At 37.9% G+C, this 22,624-nt stretch overlaps 1 protein-coding gene across 1 annotated transcript; it reads left to right on the plus strand.

Annotated features, from left to right (window-relative positions):
* The first annotated feature begins 13,976 nt into the window (after positions 1–13,976).
* Positions 13,977–15,828, plus strand: kcna10a (potassium voltage-gated channel, shaker-related subfamily, member 10a). Its single transcript, XM_052594042.1, has one exon. The coding sequence runs from the start codon at positions 14,102–14,104 to the stop codon at positions 15,809–15,811; it is 1,710 nt and encodes a 569-aa protein (XP_052450002.1). The 5' UTR covers positions 13,977–14,101; the 3' UTR covers positions 15,812–15,828.
* Positions 15,829–22,624: the final 6,796 nt, after the last annotated feature.

Here is a 22,624-nt window from a genome sequence, read left to right on the forward strand (position 1 = left end):
TGGCTGTTGGCATTATTTTCTGATTTATGAGCGATAAAAACAGTAATCCAAACATTATGTCAACAAAATGAAAGAATAATTTTCAGCCTGGCTTCATACATTGTTCAGATTTTTTTTCTAGAAATTTATGCAGATATAACTTTACATTTAGTAATTTAGTAGATGCTTTTATCCAAAAGCGACTTACAAATGAGGACAGCAATCAAAATCTACAAAAGAGCAATGAGAACTCTCAGTTAGCTTAATGAGTGATGTAGAAGTTTTCACCATGAAGCTTACATCGTTGATGTACCTGAGAGAAAACGGATTTCACTGTGAGTTATCAACTTTTCAGCATAATAAAAGTGTTTTAAAAGTTGTTGTTTTGCAGAACATCACAGCTATATATGAGAACATTATACACTGAATGAAATTGTAAACGCAACACTTTTGTTTTTACCCCCATTTTTCATGAGCTGAACTCAAAGGTCTAAGACTTTTTCTATGTACAGGTGCATCTATACAAAAAAAAAAAAAAAAAGAAAAAAGATTGTTGTGGAAAAGTTCTTTTATTTCAGTAATTCAACTCAAATTGTGAAACTTGTGTATTAACAAAGACAAGTAGTTTGTCGTTGTTTCTTTTTTTTTTATTGTAATGATTTTGGCTCACATTTAACAAAACCCCTCTAATTCACTATCTCAACAAATTAGAATACTTCATAAAACCAATAACAAAAATATGAAAGTATGCTCATTTAATGTACATGTACTCAATACTTGATAGGGACTCCTTTTGCTTTAATTACTGCCTCAATTCGCCGTGGCATGAAGGTGATCAGTTTGTGGCACTGCTGAGGTGGTCTGGAAGCTCAGGTTTCTTTGACAGTGGCCTTCAGCTCATCTGAATTTTTTGGTCTCTTTGTTTCTCATTTTCATTGACAATAGCCCATAGATTCTCAATGGGGTTCAGGTCTGGTGAGTTTGCTGGCCAGTCAAGCACACAAACACTATGGTCATTTAACCAACTTTGGTGCTTTTGGCAGGTGCCAAATCCTGCTGGAACATGAAATCAGCATCTTCAAAAAGCTGGTCAGCAGAAGGAAGCATGAAGTGCTCCAAAATTTCTTAGTAAACAGGTGCAGTGACTTTGGTTTTCAAAAAACACAATGGACCAACACCAGCAGATGACATTGCACACCAAATCATCACAGACTGTGGAAACTCAACACTGGACTTTAAGCAGCTTGGGCTATGAGCTTCTCCAGCCTTCCTCCAGACTCCAGGACCTTGGTTTCCAAATGAAATAGAAAACTTGCTCTCATCTTTGGACCACTGGGTAACAGTCCAGGTTTTATTCTCCTTAGCCCAGTTAAGATGCCACTGACATTGTCTGTGGCTCAGGAGTGGCTTAACAAGAGGTATACGACAGCTGTAGCCAAATTCCTTGACACGTCTGTATGCCTTTACCCCATTCCATTCCATTTTTTTCTTCAACACTTTTTCCTTCCACTCAACTTCCTGTTAACATGCTTGGATACAGCACTCTGTGAACAGCCATCTTCTTTGGCAGTGCATATTGGTGGGTTACCCTCCCTGTGAAGGGTCTCATTGAATGTTATGAATGTGTAGCCTAGTGAACCAAACTTAGAGACCATTTTAAAGGCTCAGGAAACCTTTGCTGGTTTTTTGAGTTGATTACCTGATTGGCATGACACCATATTCAATTTTTTTTTGATGCACCTGTACACAGAAGGTATATTTCCCTCAAATGTTGTTCACAAATCGGTCTTAATCTGTGTTAGTGAGCACTTCTCCTTTGCCGAGATAATCCATCCACCTCACAAGTGAGACATTTCAAGATGCATGATTATTGAACAGGTGTGCCTTAAGCTGGCCACATTAACCTGTCCAAATGAAAGAGAAAATGCAAATATCTTAATCTTATTATGACAGCACATACTCAGAATTGGTGCTCTGCATTTAACCCAACCAAGTGCACACATACAGTAGCAGTGTGTAGGGAGCAGTGGGCAGCTATTTGCTTCAGTGCCTGGGGACTGATTAGGTGTTCAGTGCCTTGCCCAAGGGCACTTCAGTCATGGGTTTTGAGGGAGGAAAAGGGTGGCTGTTCATTCACTCCCTTCAAACCTGCAACCTTCAGGATACAAATCTGATTCTCTAACCATTAGGCCACAGCTGCTTATTTATTTATTTATTTATTTAGCCAAACTTCCAGTTTTTTGTGCAAAGTTTAAGTGCAAGTTCCCTGACACCAACCACTTCATGGCTGTTTCTATTATATTTTTACTATAGCTATAATAACCATAGCTATTGTAAATGCTATTTGCATTAAATTCAATATGGAGTATAATGTGAAAAGTGGCCTACCAACTTGAGAATGTTATATTCATCTTTGTTTTTGTGTATAACTTCACTGCTCTCAGTTGTGTTATTTAAGATTTTATGCAATATTTTTTTTTAGTTGTCACTTTTTGTCATATACCACCCGTCCTCTGACTCTTGTGCTGGACTGCGTTATTTGAGTTTTTTATGATATTTGCCATATTTACAAACCCATATGGCTGCTGATGGCCAGAAGATTTATCTCATTATGATAATTTGAGTGCTTTAGAGTGGGTGTCTAAAAAGGGACAGGCTGGTAATTTAGAACTCTTGACATCTCAAGGTTTTTAGGGCATCCACGTCTCTCCAAACCTCAGACATGCTGCCAAGGAGAATCCCCAAGCACCACAGGCCAAAGCACAAACACATTAGCCGCTTTTCCACTGTTGGGCCAGTGAGAACCAGGGCTTAAAACAGGCCGGGTGGGGCTAATAGCCTCGGACCTGCAGCAACGAGGACAAAATAGCGCTGTGTTTCCACCGTCGGGCCAGAAGCTCTGCTGCGCTTCACTAAAACCCACCCTTTACACGCTTCTTGGGAACAACGTCATGCAACCCCATCATTTCACCGACAAAAAGAAGTTATCCGAAAACTAATAAAAAATAAGTCACTCGAACTTGCGCGATCACAAAACAAACACGATAACGTTTGCATGCTTTGAGAAATATTTAAATCCAAAAGCATCAATGTTTTTATAAATGATACATTGATCATAATTAATTATTTTCTAAGGATTGAAAATTAGTCACACAGAAATCTAAGCTTCAGCGCGGATAGTGAGGAACTAATCTTTACTTCATTACATTTTGCACATATTTTTTCGTCGCGAACTTTGATCTGGCTTCAAAACACCTGGTAAAAGAGTTGTGCGATAGCGTGCGTCATCACTACGACACACCCTTTATGGCATTAGTTCTGGCTTTTGTTCACACAGCGCTCGTTCCAGGAATGAACCCGGCATTATTACTAGGTTCAAAAAACATTGAAAAACAAAAAACAATGTACAAAAAACCTAAATCTATCTGTCTGTCTGTCTCTCTGTCTTTCTGTCTCTCTGTCTTTTCTAGGTTTAATTAATATTATTCATTAGAGGAGCCATCTAAGGTCATTAGTTCATTCAGATTTCACATTACTGGAGGATCATCCAACTTCCCTCCCATTTTAAGCATAAGCACTGAAACTTGTCTCTTTACTGATGTACTTCAAGTGACAGGGGTTAAATAGTGCTTTTAGGATTATTTCTCATAGCACATAGCACATATAATATCCAAATGTGGGCTTGTCCTTTTAGGTCATAATGGACACTTCCTAATGAAGCAAAACATTTATAAAAATCCTGCTCTGTAGCTGCTGCTATCTTTAGTAACATGCACTACAGACATTTTACTGTGGGTCTTTCTGTATCAGACAGGGATGGACTGGTCATCTTTTGTGAGGAAGCCTCTGGGCGATGAATTGATGTTTTGGAGATGTGCCCACTATAATTGAGCCTGCAGCCGTGTGGCGCTAATGTTCAGCTGAGCGAAGTGATCCTCAGCTTATATCACTGATCTGCCTCAGTCACATTAATCCTCTTATTAGAACCATCCCGGTTCCTGCCCACGTCCGAAATCACCTGCTGTGGATCAGGGTAGCTCTATGTGACCAATAACAACATTTTGTTTGCTCCACTTTCTTTTAATTTATCACTCAATATAAACAGAAAGACATACAAAAAGTATATATTTATGTATGTTTATTACTATTATTATTCAGTTATATATTTATTAATTAGTCTTTTTTATCATACAGTATAGCGACATAATATATAATGTACTTAATGTCATTAATGTACTGTGCATTTTAGTATCCTTTTACAGAATGCAAAATTAATGTTTTTCGCTTTGGTGCATTTTTCGAATCATCCATAATATTTGCAAAGACATATTTGCATTTCTCAAACATCTCAACACAATGGATTATCTGCAGAAGCCTTATTCAAAAGCTTATTCAAAATCTTTAGTTCATCTTCTCAAAATTGCGTATCTATGTCAGTCAACATATCAGTGCTATCAGAATGAAAAGTCCTTAAGTCATTGTTCACAAACAAGATAGTCAAAATGCTTAGTCACGTGGTCAATATTACGGTACACTCTGTTAGTATTACCTGATGTAAACTGTGGCCCACATATTCTCATCTACATCACAACGGATATCTTCCCTTGCAATGCAACATGGAACTTCAAATATGTGAATGAGGCTAGCTTCAACTTGACCAAAAGCAGTAGGTGTGGTAGAAATGTCATGGGCCACAGAGCTACTGTTGATTTGCCAGGCCAACGGAGAGGAAATTTCCATTGTCAGAATTTGTAACTCTTGTGTTGTCCCCTGGCTATATATGCTTTCCAACTGAAAGTTTATGAGATGCACCTTTGAGCAATTTCACGCAATTTCCACATTCTATTCTTTAGTGAAAGTGGAGATTCACCTGCACAATGAACGGAAGTAAGTACAGTATACCACATTTGCAATCATGGACAGGGATCATGCTACAACTGAAGCAATTAGCATTTTTTATAATACATAATTATAATAACACGCAAACGATGCCAACATCATCCGCCGGCGAAATTCAGGGACCATGATATCACACTCGCCAGCAGTAAGTTAATTGTCTCGATGTAGAAAAAGGTGAGAATTTCACTTCTATGCAATCTTCATGAAGTACTTTCCAAACTCTATGCAAATTGCACACAGAGAGAGAGTAAAATGTCCTAACCACTATAGGTAAAAAATATAAAATGTGTTCCCAACTAAGTCCCAGTCCCACTATTGACCTTAGCCAATTTCAGAATTAAGGATGTCTAGAAATTTAAATGTGGTTAATTAAAGTTTGCTTTTTTTGTTAAGCTGTGTTTGTTTTTACAGGCCAAGGACACAATACCATTGGACTTTTAATAAGGATGTTATACTGTTGACCTCCCCTGATGATAATGTTGTAGTAAAGCAAAAGAAAAAACAGCACTTGCATGAGAGTGGACACACATTATGTGCTTGAAAAAGCATGGGATAGAACGGTTTAAAGAAAAATCTAAGAAAAGTGCCCAATATTTTAAGGTAAATGTTTTTTGTTTGTTTTTGAAGATGTTATAGTTATTGTAAATGTTTTACTGCATGATGTATTATTTAAGGGTTTATTAAGGGTTAATTTATCAAGGGTATGTACAGTAAACTTTTGAATGGGGTCTTTTTTATAAATTCAGTTATTATGTTGTCTTGTGTAATATATGTAAACATCTTATGTGAAATAGCGTGTTCTGGACAGAACTAAATAAAAAAATAACATGCAATTTTCATGAACTTCCAGAGCCTTGTCTCATCCTGTCTGTTTCACCCAGCAATGTTCTCTCTCCTGTTTTGTTGCTGTCAATGAGACTGTTACTGCTGTGGAACCTCCAGAAGTGACAGCAATTGCTGCAGAACCTTCGGCGATGTCAGTAGTATGCGTCTATGAACTCTCGTCCTGCCCTGTAACGGCTAAGGAGGCCATCTATGAACTCATTGCCTGCCCTGTCATGGCCTCAGAGGCCGTCTATGAACTCTTGTCCTACCCTGTCAAAGCTAAGGAGGTCGTCTATGAACTCATTGCCTGCCCTATCATGGCCTCAGAGGCCGTCTATGAACTCTTGTCCTACCCTGTCAAAGCTATAAAGACTGGCTGTGAACTCTCTGCCGGACCGGTCACGGCTATGGAGGCCTTTTGGGAACTCTCTAACTACCTCATCACGGCCACGGAGGCCGTCATTAACCTGATATGTTCTCTGTTTTAGTCCTACCTGACCAGACTTGCTCTCCTGTGCCATTGATTCCACGGTGGTGGTCCTCTGCTCTGCCCTGGTGGGCTTCTGTCTCGTCTGCTCGGCTGTGGTGGTCCTCTGCTCTGCCCTGGTGGGCTTCTGTCTCGTCTGCTCAGCTGTGGTGATCCTCTGCTCTGCCCTGGTGGGCTTCTGTCCTGTCTGCTCGACTGTGGTGGTCCTTTGCTCTGCCCTTGTGGGCTTCTGTCTCGACTGCTCGGATCTGGGGGTTCTCTGCTCCTTCCCTGTAGACTCCAGTTCCGCCTGCTCCACCCTGGCTTCCTGCTCTGCTGGCACTGCCTCAGTCCACGGTCAGTCCATTTCCATGTGGACCTGGCCCTCCATCCCTCGCCCTGTTCCGCATCCGCTCCACCTCCCACCTGAACTCTGGTCTATTCTCAGTTTGGAGTGTCTCCTTTGGGTGGGTGGGTGGTGGGGGGGTCACTATGTCACGATCATCAGCTAGAGTGTCCATGAACTCCAGTAGAGGGCACTCCTCTCAGGACCCTGGCATTTTGTTTCCATTGCCATTTCCAACTCCATTTCCCAGAATCCCATGCTTAGGGCTAATCACCACCAGGTGTTACCTATTACCACTCCCATATGTACATACTGTGTTTGGACTCTCAATGATTGCGAAGTCTTGTTTAGTCCTGTCTGGCATTTCCGAGTGGTTCCCCTGTGTTTGTTCCTTCCGTGTCTGATCTTGGATTGTTTATATCGACTGTGATTCTCTGCTGCCTGCCCCGACCTCTGCTTGTTACTGTTACTGATTTTGGATATCCCCTGACATACGTACCTGACGCTTTTTCTGATCTCTTGTTTGACCATTCTCTTAATAAAATACTGCATATGGATCTGAAAGTCTCTGACTCCACGTTACAATTATATAACATCCTTATTATAAGTCAAATGGTATTGTATTCTAGGCCTGTAAAAACACACACAGCTTAACAAAAAGCTAACTTTAACCACATTTAAATTACTTGACATCCTTAATCCTGAAAATGGCTAAGCTCACTAGTGGGACTGGGACTTAGTTGTGAACACATTTTATATTTTTTAACAATAGAGGCAGGATATTTTACTCTCTCTCTCTCTCTCTCTCTCTCTCTTTCTCTCTCTCTGTCTCTGTGTAATTTGCATAGCGCTTGCAGCTAGGGGTGTGCCGGTTTCAGAATTGGTGATGACGGTTATGACGTGAGTCAAATGTGACGGTTCATAACATAACCGTCGGGGGGGGGGGGGGGGGGGGGGGTTGGGATGGGGGGGTTAACTCCGTGTCAGCGCGCGCTCTGATCGGTAAAGGGGCAGAGATTTCAGACCTCCATTTATTAAGGAGATCGGTCACAAAACTCATCATCCGAGCCAACGTTTTTTGAGCAAATTTCAAAACCGCACCCGCCCGCCATCCGCTGATTGTTTTGCGGTCTATGGCCACGCAATGCTTTGCTGATGCGAGTCGCAAAAAAAATGCTTCCATGCTTCCATGTCGGTTATCATTGTCTGCTATATTTGTTTTTTATTTATTAAAATACACGCAATTGGTTGATGAAACATTTATTAAAATTAAGACAAAATTTGTACACAACGAAATTCGTTTTTAAGAAAGGTTTTCTACAAAGCAAAATTTTGCAAAAAAGTGGTAAATATCATGTCTGACGATTTACAAAACTTCATTAAGTGGTAAAAACCATGTCTCCCGATATATTGCGCATCTTATGATCCTATCTAAAAAATGTTTGTAAAAAATATTTTAATGACACGGTTTTGGCGGTTATAGAGTTCTAATGACGGTGTTCAACTATAACCGCCGGTCTCACGGTTATATACGAACCGTCACACCCCTACTTGCAGCTATTTCACGAAGATTGCATAGAAGTGAAATTCTCACCTTTTTCAATTACCTTACTGCTGGCGAGTGTGATATCATGGTCCGTGAACTTTTCCGGCGGATGATGTTGGCATTGTTTGCATGTTATTGATGCTTTGTATACCCGGGGTTGAAGTCTGAAACAAAGTGCACGATTCATAGCAAAATGCTAATTGCTTCAGTTGTAGCACGATCCCTGTCCATGATTGCAAATGCGATATACTGTATTTACTTCCATTCACGCTTAAACGACTTCCTTTACACTGAAATGCCTTCCGTTTGCACTGAAAAGTATACGCACATGCACATATAAAATCACTTGCATACACAAATAAATCATATGTCTTTATCTGAACTGCATACGTTAGTATTATTATTTTTTTTTTATGTATGCGTGCATCGAGTTTACATTTATGTTTGAGTGTTTAATAGGTGTATATGCACGGATCAAGTATGCGTTGGTTTAATTAAAGTAAAACTGTGGTTTTACATGTTGGTGTGTTGACTACCATTTGTATAACACATTTACTACAAATACCATGGTTAAACTATGGTTGATATAGCAACCATTTTTTTGGTTTTATTTGTAGTAAAACCATGGTTAATTTTCATAAGGGTATACATATACGCGAGGGTCTATAGGTGTTTGGACACATCAAGATTATAAGTATATGCAAGTTATTCACAAGTGTGTATGCATTCATTGCTAAGATTACATGTATTTGTATCAATTTCATATTAGTGTGCACGTGTATTTCATATATTTATTTTTGAACATCCAGTAGTATGTATGTATATGTGAGTAATTTATAGGTGTATATGCACGTTTTATGCATGTATTCATAAGTGAAGTTTGATTTAAATCCTACACGGCACCTCATAAGAAACTGCTTTTATGATGTGCACATGTGACTAGATGATGTGGAGGTTGTACAAGTAGTTTTGTGAATTTCATTTCTGATCTAAGAAATGCACCAAAGCGACTTAGAAAAACTGTAAATAAGCTGGTTTTAAAAGTGTAAAAGAAGTCTGTTTGCTTTAATTGCCAGAGAGAGAAATGAATGAGAGCATGCAGTGTTTGGACTGCAGCCCACAAGTCATTAATCAAGTCACATTACAGCTGTGCAGGTCAGTGTATAACTAACCATGTCTTACAGTAACAAGAACAGACCAGACATGAATAGTTACAGCAGGGTGCTTTTACATAAGAATATGTATTATTGTCATAGACGTGTAGATGTTCTTATTGTCACTGTATTTTCTTATGAAAGTAAAGGTGCATAAAATTACTTGAAAATGAATATGTCTGAGTGTAATATAGACATTGCAGTGTGTAATTTGAATGCTTAGGCACTTCAGTGTGCATTCTGCTTGCTAGACAGTTTTGACGGGTTTGGGTGTACTAGATAGTTGCTAATCTGTTTTATGTTTTGAGGGAGTCCCTAGATGGTTGATATGATATTCTGGTTGGTTGCTAGCCAGTTGCTAGGTAAATGCTTAGATATACAGACAGACAGACAATGATAGATAGATAGATAGATAGATAGATAGATAGATAGATAGATAGATAGATAGATAGATAGATAGATAGATAGATAGATAGATAGATAGATAGATAGATAGATAGATAGACAGATACAGACAGACAGACAGACAGATAGAGAGATAGATAGACACAGATACAGACAACAGACAGACAGACAGATAGATAGATAGATAGATATATAGATAGACACAGATACAGACAACAGACAGACAGACAGATAGATAGATAGATAGATAGATAGATAGATAGATAGATAGATAGATAGACAGATACAGACAGACAGACAGACAGACAGACAGACAGATAGACAGATAGATAGATAGATAGATAGATAGATAGATAGATAGATAGATAGATAGATAGATAGATAGATAGATAGATAGATAGATAGAGTATGTGTAATCTGATCCAAGTCAGAAATCAATGCCTTAAGTATTCCTCTGTCATCTCAGTGACGGCCAGCTGTCGGCTGATGATGGAGCTGATGTCTGTTAGTGTGGAGGATGAATCGGTGAGCTGCTTAGGTGTAGTGATCTGTAAATAAGTGCTCTCAGGATTGATGTGGTATATAAGCAATCACTCAGGTGTGTACAGATGGTAGATACAGTAAGGCCCTAGTCAGTACATCTAAGCTCAGATGTGTCTGGGCTGCCACCGGTTAGGCGTGTCGACATGTCGGGATGAATATACAATACAAGAGCGATGAGACGTCTCTCTGTTGAGGGTGAGAAGGTGAGCTGCTGAGGGGAGATTGGTTACAGCACTGCTCATATGGACCTTTTATAAACCTCGAGATCAGACTTTGTTTTACTGTTGAGTGATGGCAAAGTCTTCTCTGTCTACTATTTGTGATGTTTTTTATTTATTTTTTTGAGTTTTTTTGTATGTGTCTGAATGTTTGATGTTTGTGTGCTTGCGTGTGTGTATGCGTAGTTGTTTGCGTAGCGGCAGCTCTAATTTCTCACCAGCATAAGGTTACCCAATGCTGACTTTAATAGATTAAGCCACTCTGATCCCAAATGTAGAACAAGCAACAGGCAGAAACAACAGCCGACAGGAGACCCCTCTCTCACGAGAGGTAGGCCTGTATGTGTGTGTGTGTGTGTGTGTGTATTAGGCAACATCTGTTCAGACATCCAGTTGTGCGTGTTTTCAGAGGTAGTGACAAATGTTTATTAAAAATAGTTATTTGCAGAATTATCTGTAGTTTCAGTGTTTTATAAGTGTAAATGCTGCTTTTAATATGCTCTTTAATTGTGAATGTTGAAATGTGCATTATTAATTTGACAGATTATTGTTTAGATTTATTTATGATTGCACTACTTCAGTAGTCCACTTTAAACAATCTACCAACTATAAATAACTTTGCAACTACAAGTTAAGTAATTTGTATTCATTTGCAACTACATGTCAACTAACTCATTAGAATACTTGCACTGTTAGAATGTCAAAATAAAGTGTTATTCGGTAGACATTCTGCCAATGATCTAATGAGAATTAGTTGACATGTAGTTGCAAATTTAGTAAATTGACTGAAATGGACTATGATAATAAAGTGTTATGCAATATTTAACCTAAAGAACTTATGTATATATGTATGTACTGTATGTATTAATTGCTTAAGGTGTGTGTGTGTGTGTGCACAAACACAATAGTTTCAGCACATTTTATATAGCTTATATATAATGTAAAGTAAGTAGAGATAAATCACATAGTATGAAAATACTAAAATTATCAAATAAACTTGAATGCGCTCATATTTATTTGAATTTACTTGCATGGCCTTCATGTGAAAAATCCAAACAGAAAGATAAATCATAAAGTAAAATATAACCAGAATAGCTGATTGTTGAATATTTTATTGTATTAAGACTTGATTTGATCAACCAGCAGCAGTGAGGTTGAGTGACCTTGAAAATCTCTGATCTTGTGAGATCCCTGTCAATGTCATTTCCCAGCTCGACAAGCACTGATCAGCATCCATCAATCGCTTTTCTTAACAACATTTATTATAGACTTTATTCTATAAATGCTTGTTTTTTTTTCTGTTTTTTTCTGATATTAGTGTTTCTTCACCTGTTGTTGTTATTTATTTCTCTTTTATAAAGAGAGTCTCTCTCTCTCTCTCTCTCTCTCTCTCTCTCTCTCTCTCTCTCTCTCTCTCTCTCTCTCTCTCCGTGACGCACGTTCTCTGTTTTCTGGTCAGTGGCAGCTGAGCAGGATGACTCATTTTTGGCATCTTTAATTAAACATCTGTCCGTGCCTCTCAACCACGTTCCTTTTTGAGATTTAGCCTGGAAATATAGCACATTTAGAAATCTATAATACAGTACCTCTACATGCAAGAAATAAAATGATTTTATTTGTAGCTGAAAAATGAACTTGTTAAATCTACTTTTACTTTTACATTGTTTTTAGCACATTTTTGTAGTAAAGTGGTTTTATATAATATACTAGTATAAAGGATATTTCTATATACTTCTTTTGGTTTCCACTTTATTTTTAAACTGTTCTTGTTACAGTGTAATTATACATTTAAGTATTGAGTAATATTAACTACATGTACTTACTATATAGGACTGGGGTTTGGCTTATGGTTACTTGCATGTAATAAGTTAATTTGAGTAATAGTTATAGTTTAGGCTTCACTTTAGATTTAGCTAATATGCTGTCTTTGTATTTATTTGAAGTGGCATTAAAGTGTTTTAGGTTTTCAGGTTTAAAAGCAGAGGGATTTTCTTTCTCTTTTTTACTTTTTGGCTCTACAAAGCGCTGTTGCTAATGACTTGTAGTACAGCTTGGCTGATAGCACTGCAACATTTCCTCTGAACCCAATGCAGGTCAGTGGAATAGTAAGTGAATTAGATGAGGGGCGATTGTTTTCCCCACTGTCTTGGCCTTTACTGGGCCAGCAGTTTCTCTTTCTCTCTCTGCTTCCTTCCCTCTGCTGCTATCTCTCGACTTCTCTTTCAACAGCTCTCTTATTCTCCCACACTGCCTCACAGGCCAGGACTCTGGTGTCAAGTGTTTGACAGGGGTTGCTCTTTAGCTGAGGTGATGTCCGGCTGACTGTTGTGTCAGAGGTGTGTCACAATAGATACTGGAAACGTCTGTGTCACATTAAGTATCACAGGGAACCCGTCCAAATGTCAGTTCAAATGTTCGAAACTTGAGTTTGTGACAGCAAGGGAAAATGGGAAAGCAATTAAGCTTTGTAAAAGTGTTTCAGTTAATACTTTAAAGCATTTTGGTGTCCATGTGAATGGATGTCAAGGTCGCAGTTTACACCAAAATCAAAAGGGGGCAAAAAATGAATAATTTGTTACATAAAGCTTGTTTATGATGTTGTTGAAATTTTCGAGGAACATACTTTAATGAAAATTAAGCCCTCTGGTAACACTTTAGTTTAGGGACCAATTCTAACTATTATCTATTATAGTGATGCATATTACCAGCATATTGGCTGTTTATTAGTACACATAAAGCACATATTGAAGCATTATTCTGCATGACCATATTCTAGATCCCTAATTTCACCCCATCCCTAAACGTAACAAATACCTTACTAACTATTAATAAGGGTAGGTAAAATATTACATATGAGGTTCACCTGCATGATATTATATTCAATTGGTGCCACTTTATATTAGGTGGCCTTAACTACTATGGACTTACATATAAATTAATCATTTGATACAATGCATTTATGGTTACGTTTTACATTGCACTTATATTTAAAAAAACAACTGCATGTAATTACATCCGTTATTAATTTATGTAATTATAGTGTCAACCCATCCCGTTATTTTGTATATATAAATACAAACATATGCATGTACAGTATATATATATATATATATATATATATATATATATATATATATATATATATATATATATATATATATATATATTTATATAAGTACATTGTACTTATTTTGATGTAAGTAAGGCCACCTAACATAAAGTGGGACCATTCAATTTCATAATATATTTTTGTAAACAAGAGATAACATGTCAGTCTAAAAGAGGATGTTTAATATTTTCTTCATGGACTGTTATAGACATATGAAATATTCAAGTACTTCAACATTTAAAGTGTAAAAGCAAATCACGGCGAAAACAAAAATAACCCAGAGATGACTGACATTTTTGGAAGTGTTGTGATGTTGACACCTCCCAAAATATGTCACCTTCGCCAGCTGCTCTCCTCAGTGTTTCATCCAGACCAGTAACCAAGAAACAGTGTGCTTCTTTAACACCATTTACTGAAGTTTTATTAGTCAAAAACTTGTATTAGTCTTACTCTTCTTCCTTGTTTTACAGGTAGCATAACCTTGGATTCCTCCTCATTGTGCTGACCTCCACCTCAAAAAAATAAATGATAAATATCAATTTGAAGGACTAAACCAGTGGGATTGTCATAGTGAAGGCTAAATTCAGTGGTTGTGTGATATCTGGAGCCACATGACTGTCCGGACTGGAAGGATAGAGGTGGCACTAGTTGACTTCGAGGGTATGGAGAGTACTAATGGTGTGGACAATTTCAATGACCCAAACTATCCCAACGAGATGACGGCTTTGACAGTAGAAATGCCAGAGTTTGGGCCTGGCAGCACTTACTGCAATTCTGCAAAAGTGTCACCATATAAAGAGAGGACACCACAAAATCTGGACAAACCACAATCACCTGTCCTACCTCCTCACACGAGGAGAGGGCGTGCCAGCTGTGCTAGTCTGATTTCCAACTGGAAATTACTCCTGAACAGTGAAGGAACGCAAAGTGAGACGATCTTCAGTAAACTGGCCAAAGAATACGAGGACATGTTTGTTGATAAGCGACCTCTCGATGACGGCGATCAAAAGGTCATCATTAACATTGCGGGTCTTTGCTTTGAAACCCGCCTGAGGACCCTCGACCAGTTCCCAGACACCCTTCTGGGCGACCCAATGAAAAGAATGGGCTATTTTGACCCCATGAGAAATGAGTATTTCTTTGACCGCAATCGTCCGAGCTTTGATGGGATCCTGTACTACTATCAGTCGGGGGGGAAGGTCCGCCGACCTGCAAACGTACCTTTAGATGTCTTCGCGGATGAGATCATCTTCTACGAGTTAGGGCAGGAAGCCATGGACCAGTTCCGCGAGGAGGAAGGCTTTATCAAAGACGTGGAGATCCCATTGCCATCCAATGAGTTTTACAGGCAGTTCTGGCTGCTCTTTGAGTATCCCGAGAGCTCAAATGCAGCCCGAGGGGTCGCACTCGTTTCCGTCTTCGTCATCGTCATCTCCATCATCATATTCTGCATGGAGACTCTCCCAGAATTCCGTGAGGACCTAGAGATTTTCCCAACTGCGGGTGTTTCCTTCAACGAGACGCATCCCTCAGGTGCTCCTCCTCCAAGTGCCTCTCCCAAAACCATCAGCAGCACCTTCTCCGACCCCTTCTTCATTCTTGAGACTGCTTGCATCATCTGGTTCTTCTTTGAGCTCTGCGTGCGTTTCCTGGTTTGTCCCAGCAAGCGGGAATTCTTCAACAACATCATGAACATGATTGACATAGTCTCCATTATTCCCTATTTCGTCACTTTGATAACTGAGATCGTGACCACCACCAATAAGTCCAACACGGGGCAGAATATGTCCCTGGCCATCCTGCGAATCATTAGACTGGTGCGCGTCTTCAGGATCTTTAAGCTCTCCAGACACTCCAAAGGGCTGCAGATCCTGGGCCAGACACTCAAGGCCAGCATGAGGGAACTTGGCCTGCTCATCTTCTTCCTCTTCATCGGCGTCATACTCTTCTCCAGCGCCATCTATTTCGCTGAGGTGGACGATCCTAACACCCAGTTTGTTAGCATCCCTGATGGATTCTGGTGGGCTGTGGTCACCATGACCACTGTGGGATATGGAGACATGTGTCCTATTACATTAGGCGGTAAGATTGTGGGCACTCTGTGTGCCATTGCTGGGGTGTTGACCATTGCCCTGCCTGTGCCTGTAATCGTCTCCAATTTCAATTACTTTTACCATAGAGAGACAGAGCAGGAGGAAAAGCAGCCCATAGCAGAGTCAACTGAACAAGCTTTAAAGTCAGGGAACATTACAAAGCATGGAAGTAGTTCCTCTCTGAACAAGGCAAATGGGAACTGGCAGACTGATAAATCCAAGTATTAAAACCCCTCTCGAAACTATCATGAGTGTGAATCTCATTAAACATGTTCAGGTCATATTTCACCACAAAATCAAGAGACCAAGATAGCATACTGCAAGATGTCTTCATCTGGAATGCATCTGTTGAGTATGAACTTCTGAAAGTTTTACATACATTGTAAATCTTAAAGACATCTTATTTGACATATTATAGGAGACGTCCTATAGACGTATTGCAGATGGGCAAGCACTCTAAAAAATGTCTTTCAGATATCACCATGATGTACATGTGCTATCAGGGTTATATGTTGCATAAAGAAAATAGTCTATTTTAGTATCACTGCGGGTTTTATCATTACAAAGAGACACCTTCTCATTCCAGTTATCATAAAGGTAATGCATCTGGATGTTTTAACTTGATTTTGTAATTGTCATTATTCTCAATCGCTATTTTCATCAGATTCTGATTAATGTAATAGAGTATCTTATTTATCTTTATCAGTTAAATGCTTTACAGCAAGTACTTAGAAGATGAATTAATAAATGCTTCACAATTTATATAATTAAATGATTATTTCTTTGGCAATAAGAAGTTTTTTCTTCATTACATTAATGCAAATGAGGAAGAAATGTAATGCAAAGAATTTAATATAAATATTGATGGTGCTAAGATAGGCATTGTTTCTCTAAAACAATACATTTCTGTAGTTTTTGCTATTTTGTGAAATATGACCTTGATAAGTTCTCCACAGGTTTTTTGAGATTCAGCCAATAATGTTATAGTGCTCCAGTGTTTGCTAGATTTGTTTTCAGTTCTTGGGATCAGATTATTATAAATGTTACCTAATTTAAATGATACGAATGTGAGAACAGTTTCTCTGAAACCATAAGCAGAATTTAAATTTCATGTTAGATTTCCATCTGTGTCCCATAATCCTTTTATTAAATTATAATTCAACCTAAACCATCTCATAATCTCATAAACCTACCACATCCGGTGTAATATGTGTAATTACAAATTACAGAGTCACTCTGAAAATTAAATGACAAGTGCACTGTCATCAAGTGTGTTTGGGGGACTTCCACCAGCATACTACCATTATGAGTAACCTGCAAAATGGCACCTTTAACATTGATCTTTTACACCATTGACTCTAAGTATGCGCTTTCTAATGCAATTCCAAATTAAGTTGTGTATTTCATACTTTTTTTTTCGTTTTGCATTTGAAATGATAATCATTATGGTTTGTTGTGGCACTTTAGAGGAAGCTCAGCCAATGAAGAGGAGAAATGCATCCAGAGTTTTCCACTTACAGTCCATATTCATTTCTATACCGTGCCTTTTACTCAAATGGGCTGAACCTGTTGTTGCAGGCATGCTGTCTTACGGGTTTAATATCGAGTGGAATTGATTTCCTTATTATTATTGGTGAATGTTGTCTTTTGATTCGAATGAAATATATTTTCAAAAATGATCACTTTCTCAGATTCAACATTTACCTAAGGAAAGTTTAGAGAAATTAAGAATTTTATTTGAGAAAACACCATAAAAAGTGATAAAGACATTCATTTTTGAAACGTTTTGCTTAATAAGTGAGACGATACAACATTTTGTTGGAAATAGAATCAGGGAGCTATGAGACAAGGTCTCACTGTGTTATATAAGTTGTTTTGCAAAATCTTGTGAATCTTGGTGAGCTGTTTCCCAAGACATACTGGATATAAACACATGTAATAGATGTAATAACTGCTGCTATTTTATACTTATATAAATATCATTTTAGTATGGAAAGGTAGTGTGTTATTGTTCTTTTAATAGGGGCAGGAAGATATTAAAACTGTCATTGTTAACCTATCATTTATTTACACATTTTGCCTCTATAATAATGGTTCTGAACATGAGCGTTAGTTGTGTGCTAAAGAATGAATTGTACATTGAATCCCTTTTGTTCTATAATTAGAATCTAATGAGAATATTTAAAGCCTTTGAAAATATTAATAAGGAATCTTCAGGAACTTGAATATCATGTGCTTAGCCTGACAACTGATCATAGTTGGTTGTAAATTTACGACTGTACTGTAAATAAGTAACATAAAGCCATTTACTGTGGTAATACCTGTGTACTGTATGTATTGAAATGATACATTGTGTAATTATTGCAGTGTTTGACCTAAAATGCACATCCCAGTGAAATGAATCACAGACTGCTGGTGTAGTCACTTCAAAACTTTTCAATACACTAGTTATTAAAGACTCGCATTTATTAGCTGAAGCAGTAATTTCATTCTTTTATTACACATGACATGTCCCTTTACTTTGTGTCTGTCCTAAACACGAACTTAAACCTATTAAAATGAACAATGTGAAAAGAAGTTCAATTAAAAGATATTGGCATTATCTAGTTGGAGTGTGTTATCTCAAATGACTAATCAAGGATTTACACACTATCTAAAAAACTGTAATTGTGGCAAGACTGTCCTAATCTTATAAAGTAGCGTTTAGAATGAACAATGTGGATAAAGAAGCTGAAAAAATGGCTTTAAAATGGTGACTTAGCATTTTTCCTGCAACCTGCATTCATGTATTTAATCACAGCGGTGTTTTACATTAGACGGCTGATACTGTAGTCAGAAAGTGTGTGGAGAAGTTATCTGGCGGTCAGGTCTCTCTGAAAACCGCTCTTCCTCATTCACTGTTACATAAGATGCCCTCATTACCGGCAATAACAGGCTTGACTTTCACTGTAACATGAGCAGCTCCTCTTTTTCTCTTTCATCACAGACAGATCATAGCCATGCTTCCCTTCTCCTCTCACGTTGTTACTTTGCTGTTTAATCACCCACTACACCACTAATATGTGAATAAAACGTGTGTCCATGCAGAATTTATTCGGTGAGATGCTAACAGGGTATAGCTCTTAAGACGTTTATAGTGTACATCAGTTATACACTCATTCTTGAGTGCACTTGATAATGTCTGCCCCCTTCAAATACTGCACTGTAAGGGTATAAAGGCAATTCTAAGGACAGGCCATCTCTCTCTCTCTCTCCCTTTTTTTTTTTGTAGTGTAAAATAAACCTTTGGATGTACAGTATCTAAAGAGTAGGATCTTATGGAAGCAGAATTAGCATAGCCTCAATGCTAAGAAATTAGCTTTAAAGTCAAATTTAGATTTTACAATGAGTCAAACGTGAGTTAAAATGAGTAGAGAACAGTATTACCTCTCTTCGAGAACAAAGACTACACAAAGATCGACTCGTTTTATGATGTGACTTGTTTTATCTCCAGTCATAATAGCTTCTTCTCCTGTAGCGATCTGACAAAAGCCCTAGGAGTGATCACTGAAGTATAGGTAACACTAGCCCAAACGCTAAGAGGTAAGAGAAACAATGTCCGCTGGTCACAGTAAAGACTGGAACAGTGTTGAATGAACACATGAAATGTGACAAGGTACTTCGGTGAAAGAAACAGAGCTGTGAGCAGGAGACGCAGGCGATGAGAAAAAGCTGTCAGTGCTTTCTGCTGTTATTCATGAACCTGATGACATGGATGACATGACACCTGCCTCCTACATTCACACACAAAACCAATGCAATATTTATGTACAGTAAACAGAGCAAACTAAGTGACCCCATTTGCACCTCATACTGTTTGCCAGGGTCCAAATTTAACACTGGTCGAACACAAAATACAAGACAAAAATATAATTCACAGAACTAAAATCTGTTAGACTGCTCAACAGGCTAATGCTTTTGGAGAACTGCAATATAATGCATTGCTTAAAGCTCAAAATGAAATTTATGTGCTGGTAAAAAGCACCTCCAAAACTCATGAGTGTTTCACAGCTAAATAATTTACCAAAGGTATGTATCTTTAAAATGCAAAGTACAGTTTCACATACCTATATTCAAGTACCGTCACCTGACATTAGCAGATGTTGTTCATTTTGGAATCCGCTTAAAGGCTGATTGCAGAATATTTTATTTAAATGTGCATTTATTTATGTATTTTTCATTTATTTTTATGTTGTTTTGTGCGTATGCAGTCTCCTTGAACCTTTACTGACATCTAGTGGTGTGGATGAAACATCACATAAGCGCTCAGTGGTGTCTTTGTAATTTTCCAAGACATGAGTCATTTATCTCATTTGACATTTGATATAACTATATACTGTAGTCTTCATTCTGATTATACCTTTAATCACCTCTTAGCTTATCATTATAAATATATTTATATAGATAAATATGTTGCATGCATTACCATTAATAGGCTTAAGATCAGTACGATTTTTTTTTTTTTTTTTTTGAAAGAATTTAGCAAAGAATCATTAATAAATCAGAACTAACAGTAAACATTCACATTTCAAATAAATTCAGTTCTTTTATTGATTAAATAAACCTGAAAGATAAAGAAAAAACAACCATTTTCAACATTGGCAATGATAATAAAAAGTTTCTTGAGCAGCAAATATTTATAAATAAGCTGTATGCTAGCTGTATGTGTGGGCATCTTTCTGTAAAGATTTGAGGAGATGAGTTGGGCTCTATATGACGTATGGTCTGTTTATTTCTGTCCCACAAACACACGGCAGAATACGGTAGATCTGTACCGCTGACAGCTTGTTTTCACCACATGCTTCAAAGGCTTTTTTCTCAGCAGGGAAAGACTTTCTGCCGAGCTTAATGCTTAGTTTGGAATGAATGCGTTTTATTTAGTTGGGAGATTTGGTGTTGTAATCCAGGTCTTGGCAAAACGGAGGATTAAACTTGTTGTGGGTGATTTGGAAGCAATTTAATTTTAGCTCTTCAAAAATTTCACTTTTACAATTCTGTCTAAACAGTCTGTATAATACTTTATCATGATTTTTTGATAAAATAATATTATTACTTGTTTAGGATTTGTTTAAGACTGTTAAGACCAAAAAATGAGAATATCATGGAAAAGGTCTTTATTTTTTGTAATTTAAAAAGAAGAAAAAAAAAGAACTTTCTGTTAATCTAGATTCATTGCACACAGACTGAAATATTTTAATTATATATATATATAATTTTTTATATTATTCTGATGGTTACGACTTAAAGTTTAGGAAAATTTAAAATTCATTATCTCAAAAAAATTGAATATTCAATTTTGAGCTTGATTTGTTTGATTAATTTTGAGTGTAAATACAGGGTACCTCTAGTTTAGAACATGCAATCACAATTATAGGAAAGAATACTGACTTCACGGTTGTCCAGAAGACGATCATCAACACCTTCTACAAGGAGGGTCAGCCACAGAAGTTCATTGCTGAAAGGGCTGCTGTTCACAGAGTGCTGTATCAAAATATATTCATAGAAAGTTGACTGGAAGGAAAAAGTGTGGTAGGAAAAGGTGCACAAGCAACAGTGATGACAACAGCCTTGGGAAGATTGTCAGGAAAAGTTGATTCAAGAACTTGGGAGAGTTTCACAAGGAGTGGACTGAAGCTGAAGTCAGCACATCAAGAGTAACCACACTAAGACATCTTCAGGAAAAGAGCTAAAGCTGTCACATTCATAGATCCAAGACACTCCTGAACCAGAGAATAACGTCTGAAGCATCTCACCTGGGGTAAGGAGAAAAAGAACAGGACTGTTGCTCAGTGGTCCACAGTCCTCTTTTCAGATGAAAGTAAATTTAATCTGAGAAAAGACAACATGTTGAGTTGTCTGTATTGAAAGCACTTAATGCAGTTACTTTCCCAATGATTAAAATTTTATTTTACATACTGTACAAAGAGTTTATCAAATTTCCTTTCTAAAAGTGAAACATATTTGTCTGATTTAATTCTTCAGCAGGACTTTAGTACCTGTCCACATGCAGTGCCAAAACCACTTCCAAGTGGTTTGATGACCATGATATTACTGTGCTTGATTGGCCAGCCAGCTCACCTGGCCTGAGCCTCACAGAGGATCTATGGTATGGGTTATTGTGAAGAGAAGATAAGTAACATCTGACAAACAATACAGAGGAGCTGAAGGCTGCTATCAGAGAAACCTGGGCTTCAATAACGCCACAGCAGAGCCTCCATGCCAAAAAATACACAAACTGCTGAATGTTAGTGTAATTAAAAATATTAATTTGTTCAGACTGGAAAAATTAAATAATATGCATTCAGCAGACACTTTTATCCAAAGTTGATGATAGTGTGTGGGATTTTCTTGTTTTCTCATACTTTGACTATATTAAAGGGGGGGGGGGGGGGTGAAATGCTAGTTTTCACTCAATCTCCTGTTAATCTTGAGTACCTTTAGAGTAGTACTGCATCCTTCATAACTCCAAAAAGTCTTTAGTTTTATTATATTCATAAGAGAAAGATAGTCTGTACTGATTTTTCCCGGAAAAACACGACCGGCTGGAGGCGTGACGTGTGGGCGGAGCTAAAGAATCAAGAGCGAATAGGCTTTTGAGTTGAGAGCGTTTGGAAGCTGTGACATTATCGTGAAGAAAAAACCATCATCCAAAACAAACCATGGCTAACAGTCAGATTCAGCCGTTTATTTATGATCCAGAATCAGATGCAGAGGCTGAAACTGAACGAGAGCAGCAGCAGCAACGACTCGCTCCGAGCGGGGCTCGAACCCGGGTCTCCGGCATGGGAGGGGACGCACTAACAAGGAGGCAGAGATATTTGAAGCAGTTTTACTCACCGCCTGCGGTTCCAACACACGATCGTGACCCTTTTTCGTTGGGATTGCATTATCCTTAAGAAATAAACGATACACAAATCCGGCGTCAAACTGGGCCTTGTTTGTAAAACAAGCATCTTCGAAATGCAGGGAACAAACAAAAACACTTGCACAACTCCGTTGATG

This window comes from Carassius gibelio, chromosome B23, assembly GCF_023724105.1.
Source record: "Carassius gibelio isolate Cgi1373 ecotype wild population from Czech Republic chromosome B23, carGib1.2-hapl.c, whole genome shotgun sequence".
Taxonomy (NCBI): Eukaryota; Metazoa; Chordata; class Actinopteri; order Cypriniformes; family Cyprinidae; genus Carassius; species Carassius gibelio.

Coding starts and splice junctions, on each gene's coding strand:
- kcna10a (XM_052594042.1), top strand. CDS start 14,102: ATGACTGTCCGGACTGGAAGGATAGAGGTGGCACTAGTTGACTTCGAG.